General features: G+C 55.4%; 1 protein-coding gene across 1 annotated transcript in view; it reads right to left on the bottom strand.

Moving 5' to 3' along the window:
• Bace2 (beta-site APP-cleaving enzyme 2) overlaps positions 1-23928 on the bottom strand; it is a gene marked incomplete in the record, with an annotated part of 87784 nt that overhangs the window by 63058 nt on the left and 798 nt on the right. The window contains 1 exon segment of the mRNA XM_013505275.1: positions 23775-23928. Coding sequence (XP_013360729.1) covers positions 23775-23928 — 154 coding nt within the window.

Genomic DNA, 23928 nt, shown 5'->3' with positions numbered 1-23928 from the left:
GCAGCTGCCAGGTGCCAGGCCGTGGGCACAAGACCACCTCGGTGCCCATGCTGAAAGCCCAGGCTTCCCTTTCAGGTCACCTGCAGCCCCTGCTGACCCGGCTGTGGCTGGGGGTGGGGTAGGCACACGGCAGGGGGTCTGCTGGCTCACGGACTGAATTTCCAAGCCCTTTCTCCTGCCTCTCCGCGTGCTGAAAATTAACTGCCTTTGTTGACGAAGACTTCTTCAAGGCAACACAACCAGCCGCAATGCTGCGGGAAACACCGCACCAGCGGGCAGGGGAACTTTCCCCATCACACGGTCCCTCTGAGCCCCACACAGAGGCGACTGAACGACACCCTCGCTGTGCCGAAAAGCGGCCGCTGGGACGCCTGGCAAGGTCAGCCTCGTGGAGATGATTTGATCTCGGAAAATGTTGACGCCATCTTAGCACACTTTCCCAGAGTGCCCTGCAAACAGGAAATGGACGTAGGCTCTGAGAGTCACAGGGCACAAGCACCTCCCAGCCACGCAGAGGATCATCTCTCAGATGCTGACAGTGACGGCTGCTGATCTCAGAGTGCCAGCATCCATCTGAAGGAGGGACACTGCCACCCTGCCTTTCCAGTGAAATCTCAAAACCTAAAACACTACCTCCGCTTCACATTAATCTCTTCCCACAGCTCCGGCTCGGGCCAGCCTTGGAATGTGTCACACAGAAAGGCCGCTGTTCGCAGCCCGCCCTTTGTTAATTCCAGGCCAGCCATTTAGGGACCTGACTATTGCTATGTGGTTCATATAAGGCTTTGATGTTTTCTTTTTTTCTTGTTAAATCCACAAGAAAGAAAAGCTCTTTAATGGGCATATGGTGATCAAAGATACCATTCTCTGCTAAAAGGATTTTTAAAAATCCTTCCAAGTACATTCCCTTCAAGGAAAAAATCATTCACTCTCCACGTACCTCTCCGTTTCTAGAATGCCCAGATTATTTTCCAAGTGCTGGGGGTCGAACCCAGGGCCTTGCATGTGCTGGGTAGGCGAGTGCTCTAGAACTGACCCCCTAGCCCCAGATATTTAGAAAGAACCCTAATCAGGAGGAAAATGGTAGACGCCTGCCTCATTTGCATCCATGCCAGTAAAATTCAAGGTGTGACTATGGGGAATGTTTAAATTAGAAAGGTAAATTATTGTAAAAGACAGTGCCATGAATCCTCTTTAACATCCTCCCCTTGCTTCAGACACACTTATCCTACTATCCTGGCCATTTCCTGCAGCAGTTCTGGAGTGCTCTTTCCAGAGAGTCTTTATGAGGTGTGATCAAAAATATGGGGAATGCTGCTGTCGAGCACCATCCAACGGAAAGGTAGCTTGTAAAAATAGGAGGCTGTGTCCTCACCCACCTTCCTCACTGGATCTGGACAGTGCTATTTCTAGCTCTTCCCCGAAGTCACAATGGCCATGAAAGGAAAATGCATTGAGTCCGTTCAGGACATCGAGGCAAGCAGGACAGCACAACCAGACCCTCTGGAAAGAGAACTGCAGAGCTGCTTCAGAAAGCGGCAAGGAGGACGGCACAAGTGTGTTCAAAGTGAGGAGGAGGAGGGTTCTGAGGGGGACTTGTGGCCTCGGGCCTTTTACGGTATTAGCGTGCTAAAGATCTGAACATTCACCACGGCTTTCAGTCCCACCTCACACAAATGTCCTAATGACGGCACAGAACAGTCACACAGCAATCTTCATTACCTCCTTGAAACGGGAGAAAACCAGGAGACTGGGGGAAAATATTACAGCACACGCACCTGGCAGCCTTCCAATGCCTGGGGGAGCGCCCTTGTCCACCGCCCAGAGCAGGGACAGTGGCCTGGCCAAGCGCCCCGCTCCCGCCCACTGTGGGCCCCGGGCCGGCTCCCTCCCTAGGGGGCAGGAGGCGGGCGGGGTCCCCTCTCCTCCACAGCCTCAGTATTGCCCTCTTCTGCCAGGGTGCGTGGCCCTGCTTACTAATAGCACGCTCTGTCTCCAACACCAGGCCTTCCCCCACTCGGCCCTGTGCCCCCGGCCCTTCCCTCCTCTGCTGTGCTTCACATTAATGAGCAGGCCTGAAGCCTCACCCCTCTTCCACTTGAGCCCCTCACCCGGTCTGGGACCACCTCTTCTCTCTGCAAATAACTCTCACGTGCTACAGCAACCCCTCGGCCGCCCTTCCCTGGCACTGTTCAGGACCCCCGGCTGCTGGGGCCCCAGGGCACCCCGGTTCCACTCCTGCAGCACCCAGGCACCCTGTGTGAAAGCCACAACCCTGCTCACACCTTAAAGCTGCATCCAGATGCCTGTGTGGCGTCCCGAGCCACGCCCTCCCCTTCAGCCTCGCTGGCTCAGCCCAGGCCTGGCCTGTCCGCAGGTGAGGGTGACGAGGGGAGGGCTCTGGAGTCCGCAAGGAGCACCTGTGGAATGCAGCCGCACGGCAGCCCCCTGAGCCCACAGTCGCGTGGAGACGGCAGAAACTTCCTCACCCAAACCGGCACAGACCCAGCGCCTGGACTCCACTCTATCAGGGAACAGGAGAAAGCAAAGGACCGAGAGGAAACTCAGATCGTCACGTCGTCCTGGGTCGTCCTGGGCGTCACTGGACTCCGGCCAGGAACTTTAAGAAAGCACAGAACCTCCAGCCCAGGGAGCGGAGACGGGAACGTGTCTGCCCCGGAGCACCCTGTGAGTCCCGCTGGCCCGTGTGGGAGCCCCAAGCGCTCATGCCCTCGTGACAGGGACACAGCATGGTTGCGCGTTACCATAAACAGATGACTGCATTTCTGCTGCACCCACAGTAACGGGGCGCTCAGCTCACTGGTCCCCTTGCTCGCTGTAATCTGAGCGCATGGTTTCCTAGCACTCTCTCTGTGACACTTAGTTCAACAAGTACCACTGAGGACCTGCTCTGTGCCTGGGGGTGGCCCCATCCGGGGGACAAATGGCAAACAAGGTGGGAGAAAGCAGAGAAGCAAGCCTCGGTATCACCACATGATCGGAGAAACTCAACACATAAATAAAAGCGCAAAATAAAAGCCAGGTAATAGGGAACGGGAGGTGGAGCTCTCCTAAATGGGAAGGGGCCGAGAGAGGGAGGGGCCGGAGGAGGGGAGGGGACATAAGCAGCATGGGAGGCGTTTGGTACACACTCCAAAGCCCCGGGATGACTGATCAGGTCGCATTACAAGCGCGTTCCGGTACAGATGCAAATAAATACTAAACACACGAGTGTCCCGCAGACAGTGTGCTGGGCCACCCAGCAGCAGTCTCTGACTTGTGTTTACTGTGTCATTTCAGTGGCACAGTCTGTGTGAGCGCCCTCCAGGATGACCTCCAGGGACAGAGGAGCCCAACCCATCCCCACCGTTTCAGGACACAGGGCTGCATCAATTCTGTTCAGCACCCCGCACACCAGGATACAATGCTACAAAGCCGGGCGTGGAAGGGCTGCAACGGCTGGCCGCTCAGCACGGAGACCTTCGAAGTTAGCCACAGGCACGATCACGTTGCGTTTCACGGTGCCTACAACATTAAAAATCACAGAAAAGCTGTCGCTGCTTATTTTGGTCTCTATACTCTGGCTTCCTCATACAAGAGTAAGAGGAAGTGGCGGGGGGCTGAGCTCTCTCAGACAGGAGGGGACGGAAAGGGAAAGGCAGATGCACTCTGCAGGCACCGACTCCCGAGAGGAAGGCAGGCAGACGTTCCGCGCCACACACGGGCGCGCACAGAAAAAGCTGTCACAGTTAGAGATGGGATTTGCGCTCACAGATGTCTTGGCGCCGCCCAACCTGGGCTCTCCAGCAGTCAGCACGGGGCTGGAGTCTGAACATTAAGATTTGCTGGCGATAGGATCGTCCTAAAAAATGCCACATTGGCGCATCTGAACAATGTTTACTACTGTTTGAGATCTTTTTTTTTTTTTGGTACCGGGAATCGAACTCAGGACCTTGCGCTTGCCAGGCGGCACTTATGCCACTGAGCTATATCTCCGGCCCCTTGATTACTGTTTGAAATGGCCAGAATTAACTCAAACTTTATCTCCTCCACTGCCACATAGATTTCCTTCGGGAAAGAGAATGAAGTACAGTCGGAGAACAAAATTTCACAGCACCACTTGCTGCACTCTGATTTATGCTCGGAGCCTTGCAGACTCAGGGCGGGCGGGGTGTGAACGTGCTCCGAACTGGCCCGAGTCACACTGCCCAGCCCCCGCACACCCTGGTATGTGAGCCGGCTGCGCCATCCTAAACCTCGTCTCCTGGAGGAGGCTGCCGGGCCCTGGGATCAGTGAGCTGCCGAGACGGAGACGAGACGCTCAGTCACAGCTGAACGCCTCATACTCTTAAGAGCTGGGTTTTGAACCAAACACGGCAGCCAACCCTGTTTCAAGCGCTCAGAGCAGGCAGCAGACGGCCTCCGCTCCTGGAACTGGCTCTGAACAAAGTCGTAATTTCCGCATTCTCCCGGATGCCACGATTTCGCCCCAAGTGAATGTGTCTTGATTTCTGAAAAACGCACAAACTTAACTTCATTAAAAGTTTCTCTTTAAACTACGGAGGGTACGGCGCAAGCCAGAGAAACAGCTTCTGTGATGCGAACACGCATTTACTGGAGAGAGACTTCATACGACACGTGGCTTATGGTCCGGACAGTAAGGCCCGGTGGGTGTGACAGCACGGGGACAACCGTCCCCAAGTCCAGGAAGGCGCCCCAGCCCGCCTCATTCCTGCCAAGGAGAAATGACCCAGGGACAGAGCTGGAGCAGGACGTGTGAGGACGTGGGTCACCAGAACACAGAAGAGGGACAGAAGACAGGGACAGAGGACAGAGGGCACAGGTGCACACGTCAGAAGCTGGGACAGAGGTGGCTGTAACTGCTCAGGCGGTCACAACAGCACCCTTGGACCTGGTGGCTTAAGCAGGTGGCCTCCCTGGCTTGCAGTCCGCTGTCGTTTGCTGTCCCCGGGGTCCTCCTGCGCGTGCTGGAGCCTCAGTGTCTGTGTCCTGACCTCCTCTCAGAGGGCTCCAGGCAGACTGAGCTAGAGCCCCGCCCGAATGTCCTCGTGCGCCACCCTCTGCAGACCCTTCCTCCACACAGAGGAGCCCGCTGGGGCACGGGGGTTTAGGAGACGCAGTTCAGCCATAGTAGATGCCCAGATCAGCACAGCAAGCGGTCAAGGCCCCAAGACCCTGCAGCCACACGGGGTGGACGGACCCGAGCCAGCGTGCACACCCACTCCGCCTGCAGAGCCGGCTGAGCGGGGAGGGCTGTGGGTGAAGCGGTTCCACCCGCTCCCCAGCCTCTCTGCTTCGAGTTTCTGCAGCGCTGTGTACACTCTGTAGTTAAACCGAGGTCTGGACTGCAGAAGAGACCACGTGACCGGGACGGACTTGCACACTCACTGTCCCTCCCGTCCTCATCCTCACAGGAGCCCAGAAGAAGGACTCCACTGGACACTTCTGCATAGGAGGCTGAGGCAGGGCTATTTCAGAAGTGTGCCCTCAGAAGGGGCAGGGTGACTGTCCCTGCTCGCCAGGCCTGGTGCACCGCACTTGAAGGGGCCTTGCCCTCTCTGCCCGGGGCCTGGAGCAGGGCAGGGAGGCACAGGCTGGAAAAGCGAGGAGATGAGTCTCGGGTTTGTCGGGCTTCTCTCACCCTACGGCGCTCTTGCAGGGCCCAGGCGAGGAGAAAAGGCCGCTGTCCCAGGGAATGTCCCTGCTGTCCGCCAGCCACAGACAGAGGTCCCAGGGTGGGCACCTTGATCAGATGCCCACCTGCAGTGGCTGCCCAACACGGTGTCCCCAGCAGCCCCAGGTGTCCCTCCACCTGGCCTGCGGCTTCCCTGGAAGGAGGAGAAGAAAGGCAAGCACAAGCCGGGCGTGGTGGTGCACGCCTGTAATCCCAGCACTCGGGAGGCTGAGGCAGGAGGATCGTTGTGAGTTTAAGACCAGCCTGGGCTACAAAGTGAGCTCAAGGCCACTGTCTTGAACTGCACAGCAAGACCCTGTCTCAAAAAGATTAAAAAAAAAAAAAAAGAAAGAAAAGAAGAGAAAGGCAAGCACAGCCCGGAAAGGCAGAGACATCGGGCACAGCCCACATTCTCCTTGGCAGGAATGCAGGGCAGGAAGAGCAGGGCAGCACCCCGCTTCCCTCCCCGAGTCCCCGCAGGACATGCTGCCCCCCGCAGGGTGTGCGACCCCTCCCGCTGAGGGGAGGAGAGGGATGCGGCCCAGGCGGGCTGGGAGTGCTGCAGGTGTGGCCCAGAAGGCCAAGTCGGGGGACAGACAGGGCAACCAGTAATGGGGGAGGAAGAAGCATCTGAGAGTCCAGGAAGCAACCACACCCACTCAACCCAGCCCCGAACCACAAGAGACCCAAACCCTCGCAGGCAGTGCCTGTGAACACGCAAGGCGAACGGCCTGATCACGGCGTGGCTCGGCGTGCCCGGCCCCTCTGTGCACGCGTGCCTGCCGCCCGGCCCCCTCCTGCTCATCACCTGCGGGCTCGCTGGGGACCAGCAGCCTGGGCCGGTGCACGCACAGCCTGGGACCCGCCGACTTCCTTTAAATCCTGCCTCTGCCTCCCTGAATAATGTCACCTCAGCAACGTCACTGGCCTGTGCCTCAGTTTCCCCACCTGGAAAATGGCCACAGGATTAGGACTCTCATCCTCCCTGCTGCCAGCCAGTGGCTCTAGGAAACTCTCCAAAAGGAGATACTTTCCTCTTGTAAATAACTGACCTCTGGAAGACAGGTGGACAACCCTGCCGGAAGCAACCATCAGAGCGCCCACCTGGACACCTAGAGTCCAGAAGCGTTTTTCTAGGTAGCAAATTGAGGTCATCTGTGGTTGAAGCCAATTATGATGGAAACATTGAAACATTCACAGGCACCCCCTCCCCGCCTCCCGGCAGCACAACAATTCTGCCTGTGTCCAGCACGGCCTTACGGGGAGCCCTTGGTATTTCTTCCCACTCAGACTAAGGAGCCAGGCACTGCTGGCCACTGGCCGTCACAGCGGCGCTCAGCACGGTGGCTTCCTGGAGGTGAAAGTGATCAACTCATCTTCAGAGATGCGATTTTTGAAAAACAAACCAGAAATGGAGCCCTCAACAGGCCACAAGCAAAGAGGCCCAGCCCAGGGCGGGGATTCCGCCCAAACAGCCCCTACTGGCACCCAGACCTCCTCCTGTGCTACGCACGGCCTCCGTGAGCAGGCCACCCAGCCAGTGGTCCAGCGAGGTGATCCTACCCCTGACCCCTCAGGACAGCCGCCTTCCTTACTTCCTTGGGAAACACAAGGGAAGCCTGATACTTGCTTCCTGCGAGCCAGTGGCTCATCCTGTGTCCTCTCCAAGCCTGAAGACCTCTGCGGCGGCACCTTCCTGAGCAGGCTCCTCCTAGACGGGCAGGGGATGTGGCCTCTTTCTCCACCTCGCTTGGCCCCTCGCAAGCTCGAGGATATTCTTCCCTCATTTCCATGGTGCCAGCAACGTCCGCTCGAAGGGCCTCCTCTCGGTGACAGGCGGGCTCCTTCCAGCCACCTGCCAGCCCTGTGAATGGCTTCCTGCATTTTCCCAGAGTGACCTGTGCTTACTGCCTGGACACAGATCTCCAAGTGGAAGGACCGGTGTGCATGCACAGTGACACCTCCGCTCCTGAACGCTTCTGTCTGAGAACAATCTGCTTCGACAACAGAAGCTTTTGGCAAAATTTTGCTTCCGTTCACAACTCGGGAGCCGGTGAGAAACACGAGTGCAGCCACCTTCCCGCTCCACATGTGGCCGCGGCTTCCTCTACTGGAGGTCACGGACAGGCCCGTGCACACCTGCTGGAGGCCTTTTAGCGTGCTTTCTAGCACATCCCGTACTGCGCAGCAGCATTCAACCCCGCATGGCTCGCAGAAGTGCAGGGTGAGCCTGGAGGTGAAAGGAAGTGCAGAGCGATGACGAGGATGAGCAGCGAGGTCAGCGAGGTTGGTGTTCTCTCTTCGGACTGTGCTGTGTTTTGTTTCCTATTTTGTAGTTAAAAACACACAAGGTTCAGAAGGCTAACCTTACCTACGTTGAACCTTACGGGGAAACTTGTTTTGGTTCGTGACCAATTCAGTTCGCCACCAGAATTGTGGAATGAATTAAGTTCATGAACTGAGGCACGCCAAGGTAATTCTGCAGACATTTCCATACCACTTTTTTTTATTTTAAAGAGATAGTAAATGAGAAACAAAGAAATAGAACAGTAGCGGCATACCAGTATCACAAACATAAACAAATCAAAGTAAGAACATTCAGTGGTACAGTCTCAAGGCAAAATAATACGAATCAACAGTGGTTGTTACATTGCTATCCTCAACTACAATGCTCAGATTACCAGACCTAAGAATGAAAGATTGCTCAAACCATTAAGGGAATGAGAAAATAATTCTTTGATAAAGCAGTAGAAATAATAGAGTTTCACTAGACAAGATGATAAGAGTTCACCACTGTAATTCCATTGCATATTGCTACCTTCAAATCAGTTGCTCAAACAAGACATTTTGATAGAACTTTCTCTTGCCGTACACCCACTGCCTTCAAAAGTGTTCTCCAGCCCTGAGTAAAGTCTACTCTCCCAAAAGCTTTATGGAAACGCACTTTTGGTACTGCGAGTCCCGTCCCATCTAGCACCCAAGCTTCCATGTGGCGTCATCTCTGTCACTTTGAGTTGCTGCAGGGGAGTAGCGGAGATGAGGTCATGCATGAAGAGGTCTGTGCCCTTCCTGCCCCGGCACTGGGGTCTGGCTGTGTCACAGCAGGAGGGACTGGCCGTGCAGAGGGGCAGAGGCCGGGCTCCCCTTGTGTCGTAACATTCTCACTTCACAGTGAGGGACCCACCGCTGAGAGACACAACCACTGACCTGTCACCTTGCAGAAAGTCCCGCCCTTTAGGACCTCACTGTGGGCACCATGAACCTCTGGGCGACAAGCCACACCCACACCGCAACAGACGGCCAAGGTAAGGGGCCCGGCGCAGCATCTGACACTGCAGTAGAAGCGCTGGTGTGACTCGATATGCTGCTACTTCGCACCGGCTCGTGACAGGGTCCTGGTGTCTCAAGCACTGACACAGCGAGGCTGGAGGTACGGGGTCAGGACCGCCCTCCCGTGACTCGCCTGGTTGGCACCCTGGGCGAGGCCGGTGTCCACATGCTAAGCCCTCCTTCGTGCAACATTCCATGGGCTCGTTCAAGCTCTGGCCTCGCCTCTCCCAGCACCACACACACCCTGGTGGGACAGAGCCTGCCTTGCCGCATGTCCCCTACCACCCTGCAGCCCAGGGGCAGCCAAGGTTTCTGGGAGGGCAGACAGGAAACATCTCAGCCTCTGGGGCCACGGCACTGGTCTCGACCACGCGCCTCTGTGGCTGCAGTATGGAAACAGCTGGCTAGGGTTGAACATGCACCTAGAAGTTCCCGCACTGGAAACCCAATCCCCAAATTCCTGTGTTAATGCTATTGGGAGCTGGGGTGAGGAGGAGGTGAGGTCAGGAGGCCAGAGGCCTCAGGATGACACCCCTGGCTTTCCAAGAAGAGCAGCAGACATCTGCCCCAGCACGCTTGCTTTGTCTCCCTTTGAGATGCCCTCTGACATACTAGCGCACAGCAAGATAGCCTTGCCAGAGGGCAGTGCCATCCTCTTGGACTTCCCAGCCTCCAGATCTATGAGCCAAATGAGCCTCTATCCTTTACAAAGTACCGAGCCTGTAGTATTCAGTGACAGCTCATTGTACAACTGAGTGATAAAGAAAATGGACCAGCCTCAGACAATATGGGAAGAAATGAACATGGCGGTGTTCCAATAAAACTTTATTTACAAGACCAGGAAGTGGGTCAGGTCTGGCTCAGGATTCTTTATTTGTCTACCTCTGGTCCAGCCCATGCAGACTCCCAGGATGGTTCTCTGGTGATGATCAAAGTTTAGATCCCTCTAACAAGGTCCCCTGCCAGAAATAAGTGCCTGGCTAGTGATGTCAGCAGTGACAACAGTAAGAAGACTGCAGGTTTGTCCTTCTCTATTTTCGCAACTTTTAGACAAGGAAAAGAATGGAAAATTTCACCTTCTCTGTTAGATTTTCCCATAAAGTTAAGAGGAATACCGCTGGCTAGAAGTCAACAGAATACTCTAGGTTTAGGGTAGCTGGAGAAGTGGGGATTTATTTTTCTCCCCTGTACAGAAGCTTCTAGTGACTGCTAGTGTTGAATCAGCACCTCGAAGGGGTCAGGCTCAGCATCCCTGCTGTTCTCTGACCTTTCTCAAGGTGGGACTGCAGCTGACCCTGACAACCAATCACCTCCAGTTTTCATGAAAGGCACAAAAGAGGAGGAGGAGGCGGAGGTGTTATCCTGGTCCCATCTGCACTCTGGTAAGAAAACCAGCTTCCCTAAGCCCCTCAGGGGACCCCTACTCTGGCCCATCGTCCGCAGCTGTGATCTGTGGACAAGGGGAGCCCCAGGGAGACGCTGCACGTCCAAAGAGAGCAGAAAGGTCTCTCAGTGTGGCCACCCACAGACATAGTCACCACCACAGCCATGGTGAACACGTGCCTGGACCTCGTCCCACACGATGCTGAGCTTCCAGGCAGACCTTCACTGCACCTCCTCAAGCGTGGACGACCTGCGACGCTAGGCGAGTCGGAGGAAGTCTACTGAGTGAGACGCACAGACCGCGGCAGGTGCACGGACAGACTCACGTCAGAGAAAGACAAGGTGGGCGACTCAGACACTCGAGCAAGGCGCAGCGAGGGGAGCTTTCAGAGAGAAAGTGCTCCTGGAAATTAAAGTTATCTGGGCAGAAATGAAGGCAGAGGATGGAATCAAAGAGACAGAGATCCGACTAGGAGAGACCAGATTAGAAGGTCCAACATCTGCACAACACCAAGAAGAGAGACGAGAGAATGATCAGACTATGTCTCTTGACTGGACATCAGCTCTCCCTATCCTGCAAAGACTCACCCAGTGCCCAGCATTAAAAAAAGACCCATCCCCAAACATATCACTGTGAACTTTCCAAATGTCTAAGAATATCTCTGAAGTTTCCACAGAGAAAGGAAATGCTCCTTGTCCCAAGAATCAGGAACTGTAACAGCAATGAGGGTGTCCACATCACCAAGGTAGAAGATAATGTAAAGAGAGCTTCCAGAGCCAAGAGTCATGGTGCCGACCTGCAGGCCCAGCTACTTAGGAGGCTGAGACGGGAGGATTGTGAGTTTGAGGTCAGCCTGGATAACGAAGCCAGATCCTGTCTCAAAATAAAATTTAAAAGGGCTGGAGATATAGCTCAGTGGTAGTGCACCTGTCTAGCATTCATGAGACCCTGAGTTCGATCCCCTGCACCACCACCAAAAATAAAAAAAAAAAAAGTTTCCAAACAGAACTTCATGGAGTCACTGTCTGACCAGAGCAGCCAGGATTGCTGCATTTCTGGGACCTCAACTGCTTCCCAACAGGATAGGATTCAAGGTGATTACACACTAGGGACAGCAGGAAATGGGAAGCAAGGAACTAAAGTGCCCTGGCAGTGCCAAGACCTGGCATGGTATGAGGAGCCCAGGGAAGGCTGGTTTAGAGGGTGAGGCTTAAATTTAAGGTTGGGTGGTATCTTTGCTAATTTTGTTGTTGCTGAAACAAAATACCTGACACCCAAAGTTAAAAGGAGAAAGGTTTATTTAGCTTGCAGTTTGTGGAGGTTTCAGTCCATAATCAGCTGGCTCCGGGGAGGATGGCACACGGCAGAGGCGCAAGAGATCATGGCGGCAAAAGACAGCGAAAGTAACAAGCACAAAAAGGAAAGACAAGCCCTTTTCTGTCTCTTTTATTTTATCCAGACTGCTGGTATTAAGGCGGTGCCAACCCAATCTCTCGAGTGATCCAGCAATCACCCAGCCTTGATCCTCGCACCCTTAGTCCTTGCACTGAACCATGAATCAGTCACAAACTCTAGATTCAGACAGCCCTGAAAAAGCCCCAGCTGAAAGTGCATGAGGCTTTGGGGCGACATCCAGACACAAACTATAACACATAGTCCCGCCTGTCCCAAGGGCTGGATCCAAAATCGAGACCTTTCATTCTGGGGTCGGCTGTGTGCACGAACCTAGCACCGAGAGGTGTGTGTCTGCAGAGACGGAGCTGAGTAGGCCCCAGGGAAGTACCAGCTGGGACACCCAGGGGAGGGGCAGGGTCACACCTGGAGGCGTGAGGACCCCACGCTCTATCAGTACAGCCCAGCATGTGGCCTGCAACCTGACCAGTCCTATGGGTGTGAAATCTTTACTACAGGATGGGAAAGCAGGAAGATGGTACAGCAGAAGCTGCACTGGGTGCCACAGGGTTAAGCCAAAATGTGCATCTATTTAGTAATCAAAGCATGATAACATATCATAAATACCTTTAAAACCTACATACACAGCTACGTGTCACTTAAGGATGGGAACACACCCAGTGCATCATCAAGCGATCACACGGTGTGGGCATCATAGAGTGGGTTTAGTGGCTTCCTAGCAAGGCTGTGTGGTGTCACCACGACCCCAGGCTTCACAACACCTCACTGTCCCGAGCACTCTGGGCGACTGTCACACAATGTTTAGCATTTGTGAGTCAAAGTGTACCTAAACACAGGAAGGGAGAAAACATCATAGAAGATGGAAAACGGTGCACCCGCCAAGGCATATCCCACGCATGGGGCTCACAGGACCGGAGGCGGCTGTGGGTCAGCTTGTGGGAGCTGAGGGCCTAGGACGTTTCTGTACACAGCAGAAGACTTTATATGCACCGTCCACATGGGCTTTGATAAGTTAAAATATATTTTTCTTCCTTCAATACTAAACCAGCTTACTGTAACTTTTAAACTTTACATAAAGTTTTTAATTACTTAGCTTTTTGACTTCAGCTCTTTTCTACTGTTTACTTTTTTTTAACTCTCAACCCTTTCTGTTAAAGACTGAGACACACACACACACACACACACACCTGCACATGTGCAGAAGCCTGGTCCTCCACAGGGCCGGCTCATCAGTGTCACCATCTTACCCGTCCCACTGTGTCCCCAGGAGCGGTGCGGACCTGCAGTCCCCATGGCAACACCACCCTTTTCTGGAGCCCTCCCTCCCGAGGGACTGGCCCGAGGCTGGCTCGAGCTCTCCTTTTCTATCGGAGTAGAATATGTAAGCTCTAAAATGACAATGAAAAGCACAGCAGCTACATCAACCAGCATCACAGTCCTCAGCGCTGTCCTCGAGTATGCACAGGACCTGTGAGGGGCCGAAGGGTGACACACTTGGTCACCCGTGCCCACGAGCTGTTGACACTGGCATCCCTGTCGGCCAGGATGAGGGTGCCAGGAGGACCTCAGGATGGCCGCGGTGTCACTAGGGTTGGGACTGCTCCACCTGCACTGTCTCAGGGACCAGCACTGCATCTGCAGCGCGTATCTGACGCAGAGGTCGGCATGTGGCCGTGACAAAACTATGACGTCCTAAGTTCCTCGGCCCAAGAAGGCCACGGGCCAGGTCCTCTGTGAACTACAGTGAGGGACCGTGGAAGGTGGCGGAGCTGGAGCTCCCCACGGGTTCCGTGACCTCACCTGCGAAGTGCTGATGCGCTGAATGCTTGGTTTTCGAAGGAGGCTTTGTGGCTGTGTTTAGCCTCAAACACAATCTTCCTTTGCCCTTGCCCTCTGGCTCACAGCGCCTTCACCCTCCAGAGCAAGCACAAGCACGCCCGGCTGGGAGCAACACTCACGTGTTGGGGTTTTCGGGACTCGGTCCTCGGCAATGCGAGAGCTTCTCATTGCACAGGACATCTTTCCAACCTGCTCTGGGATTTGGGGCTGAAACGATGCTCTCAAGTACACTCCGCGGCAAACAATACCTATTCTCTTGTTCCTCAAATGCTCGCCTGACCGGTGCCAGCCGGGGCTCCAGGTTCGAACCAGGACCCACTGTCAATGTGTGCACCCACAACCAAAGCGAGCCCCTGCCACTGTCCCCGTGATGTCTCTGGCCAGCTGCAGGCCACACTGCTGAAGGTCTAGACCCCCTGCCAGGGGGCACAGGGTAGGTGGCAAAGCCAGCTGCTCCGCCCCTCAGTCTGCCGCCTCTCCCAGGGCTGGGCTCCCCCCGCCCCACCCTTCACCTCCTCCACCCCTCACAGTGCCCCCGTGTCGCCTGGGGTCACCTCCCAGATAAACCCGAACGCTTACGTTTGGCCCAGGTCTGCTCCTGGGGAACCCAAGGACGCAGCTGAACAGCACACGCCGTGGCTCCTCCCCACCCAGCTCCCCTGGGCGCTCGGGGTTTCCCTTCCCTTCTGAACTGAGAAATTCTCCTGCACGCCTACATTAGCTGCCCCTTCTGCTCCACACCGCCCCCACCATGCTGCCCCTGAGCGGTGCGGTACAACACAGACATGCTCTTTGCAAGGCCTTTCATCTCCTACAATCCAGCCCCAAGCTCACCTCCACAACAGAGAAAAGAGGAGTTCCCACAGAAGCCGGTGTCCCCAGTGCGCTCCACATGTGTGTTCATGCTGAACGCCTCCTGGAGACGGTCTACACCAGTCCCAGAGCCTCAAGCGGGTTGTTCTTATCACGCCAGGGAAGCTCGGATCGCACCTGCGTGGAGGCATCTCTGCCCGCCCCGCCACCGCAGTCTCCTTCTACCCACACCAGGCCCCGCCGTGCATCTCTCAGCGCTTCCCGAGAGCGCTGTTTGCTTTCTTTACAATCTGTCTTCCTACCAAGAATGCAGATTGTGTAAAAACAAGGACCATCTTTGTCTAGTAAACCGCTGCCTCCCTGAGCCTCCTTGCACAGGCATGGTACACAGTAGATGCTCAATAAACACACCGAATGTGCATTCTTTGAGTCTAGTTCAAAATTCTTCCTCTTCACCAATCCCTAATCACTCCCACCCTCTCTGTGTCTCACTGAGTATCCAGTGAGGAATGCCAGGAACAAGACAGGATTGTAAGACTCCCGGGGTCAACAGGTTTTACCTGCTGCCACACCCCCTATGCTCACACAGATCCTCCCACGGGACAGTCCCTGCTTTTGCTCCGGGCAGCTGCTCGTGCCCAGCCCCCACCGTGCCCAGTGACCAGGCTTTTCGCCAGCGGTCTTCACTTTGGCCAGACTTCTCCGGGCAGGGGCTTCCTGTGTGTCCCAGAAAGTGGCGACACAACCTGGCCTCTGCCTCTCCGAAGCCAGCAGTGTTGCCCTGGCTGTGACAGTCTGAGTTGTCAGGATGCAGGTCTGTTTCTGTTGTTTTGTGTTGCCTTCCCCTGTGTTTGCTGAACTCGCTTTTCTGAGCTAGGACTTGTGGGACACACACCACGTGTCTGACGCTGGGCTGACCTCCGAACATCTTGCACTCCGTGCGCCTCTTGCAGTAACTCTGAGATGCGTATGATTTATCAAGCAACACTGGCCTCCTTGGAAGGCAGCAGAGTTGAGGAGGGGACACACACCGTAGCCTGTCCCTGCACATGCCGCGGGCGGAGCAGCTCCCTCAAGCTCTTTTCTTTCTGCTTCAAGCCTTCTGGGCTGTGCCCCTGAGAAGCACAGCTCAGAGCTCTGCAGAAATTAAGAACAGACGGGCACCGAGCCGAGGCCAGCCTTATTTTACAACACAGGTGTTTAGATATCTACGCTGCCAGGTGAGCCACTCTGCCTTCCTGCTGATTTCCAGCTGCCCGGTGGTGTCCCAGGAAAGTGGCTGCCACACCCCGAATTATGAGGCCTCGGTGGGCGACAGTCAGCTGGTCTCCAGCCCGTGCACACCTCACTTAAAGGAAGCTGTGCACCACGCAGTTACTCCAGAGCGCGCAGCACACCCCACTGGTTGTTATGCTTCCTTTCACGCAGCAACGACGAATGGCGTATCACTGAATAAAGATGAACCCAGCCCAGCCACAAGGGTGTTCAGAGGGGCGCTGTGGGGCGGGGGAGCTGGCTGAATTGCACAATGAAAAGGATGCTACTCCTTTTCTTTTTCACTCTGCTCTCCTAGCGATTCCTTTTGCTGGGTTTACAAATGATTGCTGCAGGACAACCTGGAAATTTCAAAAGGTCACCTTCAGCGCCAAGACTCTGAGACTCCGAGTGGCACAGCTTCAGCACCAGATCTTTGGAGAAGAACAAGCTCCACCCTGCACTCCCCTCTCCCGCACTCAGGAGCTCCTAGAGCACAGCCTGCCCACCGCAGAGCAGTGGGGAAAGAGGGCAACACTGGACTCACAGTATACCTGGGAAAATGAGGCACAGACCTTTCCTCCATAGGGCACCGTGACCAGGGAGGGACAGGGCCACTGCAGTGAGCTCCAAATGCCATGGAAGGGCAGAGCATGCGCTGGCAGCTTAGGGGGCTTGAAGAACTGGGCAAAATGCAGATTCTCAGGCCTGGGCGGAACCTTGCCCTGGAAGTTGCACTGGGTTTTAGGAATCCTCCTCACTAACCGGCTCTGCAAGGCATCCCTAGTCCTCTGCCCCACCAGCTGGTCTAGGGCAGCAATGACCTCAAATGCCACTCCACCCGCTGCCTGGGACACTGAACCGGATGAGTCTGCATTTTCGCAGTCCCCAGGCAACTCAGCTGCAGAAAGCCAAAGCAGCGCGCATCTGGAGAGGAGAGACGCAGGCTCTTGAAGGTCCTCGCCAGGACAGCAGACTGGCCACAGAGTACCAGAGCTTCAGGAGGATCTCAGCTCACCGGGTCAAATTCCGCACTTCACAGGTGACGAAACTGAGTCCTGGCCAGGCTGGAGGAGGTGTCCGCCACACCCAACATTCAGCAAGGAGCAGACTGGGCTCGGCACGAGGGCGCCGAGTACCCCAGCATGGCACAGGGCACTCAGCCGCGCCTGCTTCCCAGCCAGTCTCCCCACGGGTGAGGCACGCACCGGGAAAAGCTCTGGGTGCCCAGCTGCTTCTGCACGCCCATCTTCCCCAGGAAGCAGCTTTCCTCCTGGCGAGCTAGACACAAACTCTGAGGACACCACTACCTGGAAAACTGGCTCGTGGCGTCCGCCTTTCCTCAGCAAGACCTCCCAGGAGGGCTGCTTGGCGGGCCTTCTCCAGCTCCCAGCAGGGGGCTCTGCACGCCCGAGGAGGCGGGGAACTGGTCCCTTGCCGCGGCCAGCACCTTTCTGCAGCAGTCAGGTACAACCGCTCCTCCCGCCACTCTGGCGCGGGGAAGGACAGCGCAGCACCCCCATTCCCGCCCTCTGCAGCTTCCTGGCGTGGCAGGGCGGAGGTTGTCCCCAGCTACAGGACGTGCTGTATAATAAAAATCTGGAACAGTCCTCACTGAGCCCAGTGTAGGACAACAAGCACTTGCTCAAAATCAAGCCTACTTCTTTCATTTCCCCAATGCGGTTAGGTCTGCGTGCCAAGAACCTTTCCACTTCTCTCGAGAATTCTAAAAGGAGAAAACAAAGCTTTTTTTTTTTGTTGTTGTTACACAGCAATAGGAAAGCTATCAAATAATCCATCTGGGCCAGGAAGGGACCAAGGGGAGCAAAGCGACAGCCTCACATGCTGCCTCAGAGCAGGAAAGCACACCCCTTTCCTCGGGTCCACCCACAGACTCGATGCGCGGCCAGAGAGGACAGAGGAGTGAGGCGGGCCTCCCGCCTGCCGCACAGGTGTGTTCTGGTCTCCAAGCTGTCACGAGTGAACAGGGAGCCCTGGTTTCCGGCCAAGGGAGAGCAGAAGTAGGAAGCCAAGGACAGGCGGGAGTCCCAGAGCGGAGGGTAAAAGGAGACCCCGGGTCGGCACCTTGTCACCTGCATGCAGGGCCACCCGCTCCTGCTGTACTGTGCGGGCAAGTCAGCAGCCACCGGGCCACGTCCTCAGCCCCAGCGTGGCGGACGTGAAACCCTGAGATCAGAGGCCTGACCTGCTCTATTCTGCGGCTGAGACACAAGTCGGTCTGACGGCATGTGGTGAGATGCCACAGGGAGGGCAGAGACATGGCTCTACATTTCTCCCCCGTCCAGGGCAGCCACACCCTCCCACCTCCAACAGAAACTGAGGACGACACTCAATGTCCCTGTGAGATAGAGGAAGGACCGGGAGGGGCCTGGGAGAGGCGACCTGGACTCGGTGGTCATGAACACACGAATCCATTCATGTGACTAACAGGCCAACAGGTTAATGAGTTGTGTGGGGAGTAGGTCTGCTGTAAAAACCAGTCCAGTTAGGTTAGGCTTTCTGCCACCTGAAGCCCTGTGCTGCCTCAGGACCCTGACTGTAAGAAAAGTCGCCGTCACTAGATGTGGCCCCTTGACCTTGGACCACAACCGTGAGCCAAATCAACCTCATTTCTTCAGAACTTACCCTGTCTGTGGTACTATGCTATTTGCAAGAGAAAACCAAGACGCTGACAGCTAACCTTATCCTGCCCTTTTGGTTGATCGAGCAGGGGCCAGGAAGGGTTCCAGGGGAAAACAGGAAGAGAAGCCAGCCAGGCTAGGGCAGGTCAGGGCAAGCCACGTACACCGCAGGAACCAGGGGCGGGGAGAGCAGGTCCCCGAGTCCAAACACGGGGGGGATAGCAAGAAGTCCAGCAGGGGAAGCAGTTAACTACTTCCTAGGAAACACAGCTGGCCCTGCAGAGGTGGCCGAAACCTCACAAAGTCCTCAACACATGAAATGCAGGAGCGTCTCCGTCTGCTGCGTTCTCAGCGTGAGCGTTTATTAGTGCCACGCACTTAAGCGTCACTAACCTGCACAGGCTGGACGGGATTCTCCCAGTCCACACAATTCAGCTCCGCAGACAAGGGCAAGATGACAAGGGACGTGTTAAGATTTTAAGCAATTCCTCCAATGAGGAAGGTAAGAGAGAAACACAGAAAAGTGTCAGCAACTTCCCTCCTCCTCCCCGCTTCCCTGGGCACTACCTTGCGAGATTCCACCTCAGCGCAGCAGCAAAGGCCTCCACCCTGGCTCACTGCTCCTCACGGACGTTATGCTCGAGTTCCAAATGGAAATCACTGGCAATGTAAGAGTGAAACAGAATAGAAGCAAAACAACTCCACAGAATGATAAACTAAAAATGGACTTGTGGATTACACCGTGTTCCCCTAAAGGATACAGATGTGTGTATCATTCATGACGGGGCTACATTCAAAGACATACATCGTTAGGCGATTCTGTCACCCTGCAAACGCCACAGAGTGTACTCAAACTAAGAGAGCCACAGCGCTGGACAGTGCAGTTTTACGGACTGCCATGGTCCATGCTGCCTGACCTGGGACAGCACACGGATACACGGCGCTGCGGTTGCCTGCTGAAGACCTAACCCTGGTACCTGTTTTGAAAAGCGGATCTTTGCAGAGGAAAGCAAGTTAAGACAAGGTCAGGTAATCTGATGATGGGGGTCCTTATAAAAAAGACAGTAGCCGGGCATGGTGCCACACACCTGCAATCCCAGCACTCGGGAGGCTGAGGCAGGAGGATAGCCACAAGTTCAAGGCCAGCCTGGACTATATAGTGAGTTTAAGGCCAGCCGAGGCTATATAGTGAGTTTAAGGCCAGCCTGGACTACATAGCAAGACCTTGTCTTAAAAAACAAAAAATAACAACAAAAAATGAACCCCCCCCTCAAAAAAAAAAAAATAGAGGTGGGGTTGGCCAGAGAGGCAGAGAGAAAAGACGAAGATGGAGGCAGAGACTGCGCTGAGAGCGCAGGAACACAGCTGGCCACGAGCAGGTAGGGCAGGCCGGGGATGTAGCTCAGCAGCACAAGCGCCTGCCTGGCAAGTGCAAGGTCCTGAGTTCGATTCCTAGCGCCAAAACAGAACAGGCAGGGCGGGCTCCTTCCCGACCCTTCTGAGAGGATGTTCCTGCTGACACCCTGACGTTGGACTTCGAGTAGATAAACTGTTTGAAGACCCCAGTTTGTGGCGACGGTTACAAGCAGCCCGAGGACACGAGTGCAGAACTTAGAGGGTCAGGCTCCGCAGCTCCGAGTGGTCAGCCACTTGCCTGCGGTCCCAGGTGTTGACACTGCCACACCCAGGAAGCCTTTAGTGACACGGAGTCGTTGACAGGGACAAGAAGACTGCGCTCTGCAAACGTTACTGTAACTAGAACAGCGGCACACACAGGGCAGCAGGCGGTGGGTGTCATCCCTTCTCTGCCCCGCTGAGGCATAGCCTCCAACACGCGACCTGGCTCGCTGAGTCTTAGCGTCCCTGTCTGAAAACGGAGTCATACAACTGTAGACTCCATGAGACCTTGGGAAAACTCACTGAGGTGAGCCACGTGGCGGGGTGCAGGCTGGGGTGCAGCCGAGTGGTGGGGCGCACGCCCACCATGCACCTCGCACTCGGCTCTGCAAAGACGCTGAGCTGGCGCCTCTCACCCGCTTGCAGGATGCAAAGGGAGCCGTAACGCTGTGGCCCACTGTCTCTCCAGCTCTGTCCCCCAACGCTGCGGGGAGCTTGGAGCTTGGCTTGCTTGCACGTCCTCTTCCATCCAGTCTTTGGTGAATTCTTTTGCTAAAGCTCAGGAACAGCCATGTTGAACGGCCACTTGAAAGAGCTGGTGGCAGAGCAGCTAGGACTTCCTTGCTGACTCACCCCAGCGATCTTGTCTTTCTGCATCGTCCCCGACAGTCTACCGTCTCTGTGTGTTCCTGCGCACCTCGCCCTGCTGACTGCCTTCCCTTCTCCGGCCATACCCACGGTTGGCTCAATGTGGCGTGCGGCCCCGAAGGCTTACTCTGAAAAAGACCACCCTTAGACTGTCTAGGCTCAGAGCGTGCCTTCAACCTGAAGTCTCCCAGGTCAGTATGGACCAAGAGGCTGATCAACAAGCACATGAGCCAAAATAATCTGTTAGCTGTTGGCATTCCAACGCTCAACTATGAAAACAGAGCGGCCCTCTGGTTCATCCTCCCCAGTGGAGAAGACAGTCTTTGACAGACACCCCACAGCCTTTTCCTTGGAAGCTGCTCTAAAGTAGACAGCTGCAGATCCTTCCTGGCTTCCGTTGGGTTTACAGTGTTAGCATGAAAGTATTTTTTGATATAATGGAAATTGCTGTAATTGTAATCACCTGAGGACACCATTATTATTATTACTAGGACCAAATTGCAGGGTTCCGGCAGAGGCTGGTCCTCCTGTTGGAAAGAAGTCACATAATGGAATCCACGTGCACCCTGGGTCCTCATCTCCATGCCAACGTGGACCTGCCTGCTGGCGCGTGGCTCTCACCCAGGCATCTAGGCAGATACCTGTGATTCGCACAGAGTCTGCGGGCAGAACAATGGACACCCAGTTCTTGATCAAAGCATCTGGGGACAAGCACACTTCCAAAGCCTGGCTCTTCCATACAGACGGAGGACCTGTAGTGCGCCGGCGCCGCTGGGGCCTCCTGTTCCTCTTGCGTCCTAGTACGGATCCAGCTATTCACTGTGCTACTCCTTAAGCGCTTCCTACAGGAAAGAGGTGATGGAGCTGCAGCCCTGCAGTTCCGGGGTGTCAGGCTGGAAAGGGCAGCATGAATCCAAAACCAAAGAAAAGGCAACAGGTAAGCCGAGGCAGCGAGCAGCACCTGCCTGGGCTCGGAACTCGGGTTCCAGAGTCCAGCTCCTTGAGACGCCACACTCCCTCTTGCTGGCCCTGCTGCCCTGCCAAGGGAGTCAACTCCCCTAAGCCTCGGCACCTGTCCCGATGCACAGAACCTCAGAAGGAGGAGAAGGCAGGGACTGCCAGGGCACACATGCCTGGAGCCCAGACACTCACTCGCACCAGGAACCACTGGACAAGTCCTGGGTATTTACTGCTTGAATCTACAATCACCTTTTTCTCTCCACCTAAGCAATTTTTATTTTAGGCTTCGGAGATTCAGCAGAGAATAAATGCATGACTCCCGAACAGTAACTGCAGGAGAACACAGAAGTCACCTCCCTGCGAACACCCTGCTGCTGGGCAGGGCATTTCCGGGATGGCAGCGCAGGTGAGCAGTGAATCACGCACGCCAGTCACAGGTCAACAGCACCTGAAGTTTGGCAGTGGGCGCTCAGAAAGAGCACGGGCAGGAACTCCACTACAAAGCATGGAATCAGGCCAGGCCAGGGGTGCGGAAAATCTCACTCCCATGTACAAGAGAACCCTGCTTGGGTACGAACAGCCCTCCCTGGAACACACTACTGTTTCACTGAGTAAGACAACCTTGAATCACTTCCTTGGCTATGGCAAAGCTGTAAATACAGGCACGCAATACGTTCCTGTTAATGAAATTAACTAAACTTCATCATTTTAAAGTACAGGCCACTGCATTCATCGACAAAGGCAAGCTATTATTTATGAAATCTTTTTTTTTTTTTTTTTGAAAGCCAAGAGAAGTCTTTCTCAGGCCTTCTTGAGCTTTCCTCCTCTTCCTGGGAGGGAGGGAGGGAGGGCTCAGCCTGGGGCCAAGTCAACCTCACTTTAGCAGGGAAAATTCCCTTCCACTTGAGAAAACCAACAGGAACTTCTCTTCATGAAAGCACAAGTCTCCCAAATGGAAGTCACGGGAGATCTGATCCGAAGGGTTTCACAGGACACAGAAGGGTCTCCCGGTGTCCTGCAGGGTTTTGTGTGTGTGGGCACATGGGTGCTCACATGGGGTGGCAGATGGGGCCCGGTAAGCTTGCTCAGCTGACTCCGATGCCCTGCGGCCACCAGCCTCCTCCGGATGGCAGAGAAGGCTCACGGGGTTTCCCACCACAGCAACTAAAACCAAACTTTGGTGCAGAATAACATACTTTGGAAGGTTTAAAAAAAAAAAACCAACCAATTAAGCAACTACAGAAGTTATTCAGCAGAGTTTCCTTTTTTAAAAAAAGAATTAACATGGCATATCTTTCCTCTTAAAGTCTTGAATAATTTAATTAGAATTATAGAGAAGTCATGAGTATGTTCTATTTATGGGCAATCACGGCAGAATTAAAACCCGAATGACAATGTTAAAAATAAAAACAAAGGCTCCTCACACGGTGTGTGCGACTGATGAGATAATCTGACCTCAAATCGCACGTGGATGAGGAAGTCTGCGGGAAGGAGGGGTCTGAGCAACTCCTGGAAATTTCTTTTTTTAGAAGACTGTGCTTGGAGACGCCTATCCCTTGCTAACAAAAGTGCTAGAAAATGAACATCGGAGTAAAGTGAAAGAAGCTGCCGGGCTTCAATTCTGTTTCGTCACCCCCGGCCGGTCCGGGTTTAACCCCAGCCGCTTGGGCGCGCTTTCTACTTGCCAGCCTCACACGCGTGGACGCCCGGCTCGGGGCGCAGCGGCTGCGCAGCGGGCGGCGCGGAGGACGCGCGCACGATCCAACTCGCCGCTGCACGGGCGGCGGCCAACCGGCCACTTCGGAGCCGGGCTGCTCTGGCTGAGCTCAGGGACACATCCCTCCTAAGGGCGCCGGCCGCGAGCTTGTTCGGCCAAGGGACAGCGGGGGGCGGGGGCGGGAGAGCAGACGAACCCCAGGGGCTCCCCGACTTATTCCAACAGCCTCTCGCCCTAGGCCCGGGTACCTCGCCTCGCTCCCAGAACCGCTCCAGGGCTCTCCTCGCGCCGCCCGGTCCAAGTTCCGAGCCCTCCGAGCGCGCGCCCCGCCCCCGACCACGCGCCCCCGTGCGCGCCCGGGCTCCTCGGCTCTCGGGCCACAGCGCTGCGGGCGGGGCGAGCTGCAACCCCGCCGAGTCCCGCCAAGCGGACGCCGGGACTGCGGGGCGCCCACCCGCCTACCTTCTGCGGCGGGGTCCCGATGAGCATCTCCAGGTAGTAGCCGCGACCGGAGTCCCCTTGCAGATTGTCCACCATGGCCAAGAAGTTGGCGGCGGCGCCGGCGGGCTCCAGGGCGAGCGCCAGGCCATCGGCGCGGGGCAGCGCGGGGGTCCCG

Source organism: Chinchilla lanigera, unplaced genomic scaffold (genome assembly GCF_000276665.1).
Source record: "Chinchilla lanigera isolate Chin_1 unplaced genomic scaffold, ChiLan1.0 scaffold00006, whole genome shotgun sequence".
NCBI classification, from domain to species: domain Eukaryota; kingdom Metazoa; phylum Chordata; class Mammalia; order Rodentia; family Chinchillidae; genus Chinchilla; species Chinchilla lanigera.
The sequence above is the reverse complement of the archived record's forward strand: the minus strand, read 5'-3'. Positions and strand labels throughout refer to the sequence as shown.